This window comes from Castanea sativa, chromosome 1 (assembly GCF_040712315.1).
Source record: "Castanea sativa cultivar Marrone di Chiusa Pesio chromosome 1, ASM4071231v1".
Lineage (NCBI taxonomy): Eukaryota > Viridiplantae > Streptophyta > Magnoliopsida > Fagales > Fagaceae > Castanea > Castanea sativa.
This window is the reverse complement of record NC_134013.1, coordinates 39,872,353-39,875,023: the sequence shown is the minus strand read 5'-3', so window position 1 is coordinate 39,875,023 and position 2,671 is coordinate 39,872,353. Positions and strand designations below refer to the sequence as shown.

General features: G+C 38.5%; 1 protein-coding gene across 1 annotated transcript; it reads left to right on the top strand.

Annotated features, from left to right (window-relative positions):
* Positions 1-316: 316 nt before the first annotated feature.
* LOC142626890 (uncharacterized) lies at positions 317-955 on the top strand. The gene has a single exon (XM_075800601.1). The coding sequence runs from the start codon at positions 317-319 to the stop codon at positions 953-955; it is 639 nt and encodes a 212-aa protein (XP_075656716.1).
* The last annotated feature ends 1,716 nt before the right edge of the window (positions 956-2,671 follow it).

Sequence of the window (2,671 nt, the reverse complement as noted above, 5' to 3'; positions counted from 1 at the left end):
TAGTGTTCTTTCAGACCTGCGTCAAGGAGGGCCAGTAAGACACCCGAGTGAAAAAAAGCTATGGAAAATGGCTTTGCACCAGGGATATTATTGGCCCACAATGCAAATTGATGCTCAAGACTTTGTCAAAAAGTGTCAAGAATGCCAAAGGTGAGGGGATGAAATACACACCAGCCATCAAAATCTTCATCCAATTATGGCTCCATATCCTTTCCACAGCTAGGGGCTGGATTTTATGGGACCTATAAACCCTCCCTCTGAAGGATATACGTGGATACTGGTAGTCACTAAGCTATTTACCAAGTGGGTAGAAGCTATGGCTATGAAGAAGGCAACAAGTAGCTCAGTGCCTAATTTCTTGAGGAAGAATATAATATGTCGTTTTGGGATACTCAACAAAATTATTTTTGCCAATGGTAAACCATTCCTAAACAAGGATGTGCGCTGTTTAACAAAATGGTACTCCATTTCTCACACAACATCGACGTCTTATTATCCTAAAGGAAATGGTCAAGCTGAGATTTCTAACAAAAGATTATTGAAGATATTGGGGAAAATGACTAAGTTGAACAGAAAGGGATGGATGGAGGACCTTCCTATAGCTTTATGGGATCATAGAACAACCAAGTCACAAGCTACAAGAGTTTTACCATTTTCTCTAGTTTACGGCACAGAGGCTATTATCCCAATAAATTTAGTAAGGCCAGCAGTGAAATTAGCAGAGATTGCAAGGATACCCAGAGAAGACACTTTGGAAGTTGTGGAAGAAATGTGTGATAATGCTGCCTTACATAACTGCCTTTACCATGCTAATATGAAGGCTAGGCATGAAGGCCAAGTTAGGGAAAAATTGTTTCAAAGGGAAAAATTGTTTGGAAAACTACCTCGCATTTGTGAGGAGTGGCTGGAGCTGTTAAACATAAATTTTCTCCAAAATGGAAAGGACCATATATAGTGGAAGAAACACATCCAATAGGATACTATTAGCTAAAGGATCAGGCAGGTATAAAGGCGTATAGCCCAATTAGTGGAGCTCATGTTAAGAAGTATCATACTTAATCTTGTAAAAATATTTTTTTGACACCATCATGGCAAACTGATGTTGTGTTCCACAAAACTCATACTATTATAAATAAAAAAAATTATTAAGCTATTTCATATAGTATTGTTTATGATATGCATGCAAAGTCTAAATAGCTTAACTAAATAAAGCATAGTAAAGTTTATAATACAACCACGTGGCCTTTTTGAGACCACAAAATATTACAACTTGGAAATCAGATAATGTTTGTGAGAGAACTAAAATTTTCAAGAGAGAAGTCTAGATCGTTCAAAGCTCCTAGCTCGCCTTCCAGCTTTTCAACCTCTTTTCTCAAAGAGTTACGTTATGCTATGACACCTTCTAATTGAGCTTAAATGGTTGAACTTGCTTCTTGCTAGGATGTTAATTCCACTTGAAGTCTATTGATAGATTCCTAGAGCTGAGTGATTGAAGTGCTACGTACTTGTAAGGCTGATTTTGTTTCCTTTGCTTTGTTGATGCAAGAGTTTTCCTTAACTCTCAATTCGCAAAGTGAGGACAAGTAAGTGTGAACAAAGGGTCTTGCCTTCTTTAAGTCCCTTAATGCAATAACACAGCTCTTTCACCAGCTGACATAGACACTTAGGCCCTCAGCCTCACTCAGTGTGGAAAGGAAATCGTAATGGGAAGAGCCAAACAATCATCTTTGCCCTTTGATTGCAGTTGGGATATGATAGACCCAATTTGCTATAAGAGAAAGCCCTTAAATGACAAGGTCCATTTGCTGGTATCCTTCATGGTTTCGGGATATTTGGAGAGCAATTGAGAACAGATTGCTCTCAAATCAAGAGAAATCAATGATAGCAGTGGATCAAATTTTGTCTGGGTGCTTTCACCCTCTTACTCTTTGGAAGCAGCTTCTGTTAATTATTCTTTCTCCTAAGGATTTTCAGTACACACCCGATTTGAATCATCTCTTTCAGTGTTAGACTCTGTTTCTTCATTACAAGTCATTTCCTGTACAGAAACCTCTCGGGTTAAAGAAGTAAATTTTACTTTGAATTGAGCCTAGGAAATAGAGCCTATATAACCTATCAAAGGTCAAAAATAGAGAAAGGAAGAAAAGTTACTTGCGCCATTGGTTAAGAGAAGAGGTTACAAGAGTTTAGTCACTAAAAAGAAGAGAGTGTACCTTGGGCTTCTTACTAAAAGGGTTTTTTGCATTCTTCTTTCCCTTAATGCCTGAAGTTTGGCTTTAAGAAGGAGTTTCAAAGTCAAATAGCCCTGAAAAAAAGGTGGGACATCCACTTGCTGGGCACCACTTTCCCCAAAATTCCTAACAAGTTCTTTAATGTCGGACCACCATGACTTGAACCTAGGTGAAGGCAATCCAGTTCTGGTGAGGGAAGTAAAGGGGATTTTGGGGGTTAATACCAATATCTTGATGAGGTTCTCTCTTTTAAAGGCTAAGGAGGCTACTACACTAGGTAAAGCTAAAGTAGAGAGATGCCCTAGTATGCCTTGGTCAAAACCAAATTGGCGGGCAAACTTATGGGGATTATAAGTTTAAGTTTCTTACTCATCTTGAAAGCATGCTTGAAGATGAGAAGGAAAAGCACAGGCAACAAAATAAAGTTCTTCCTCAGACCA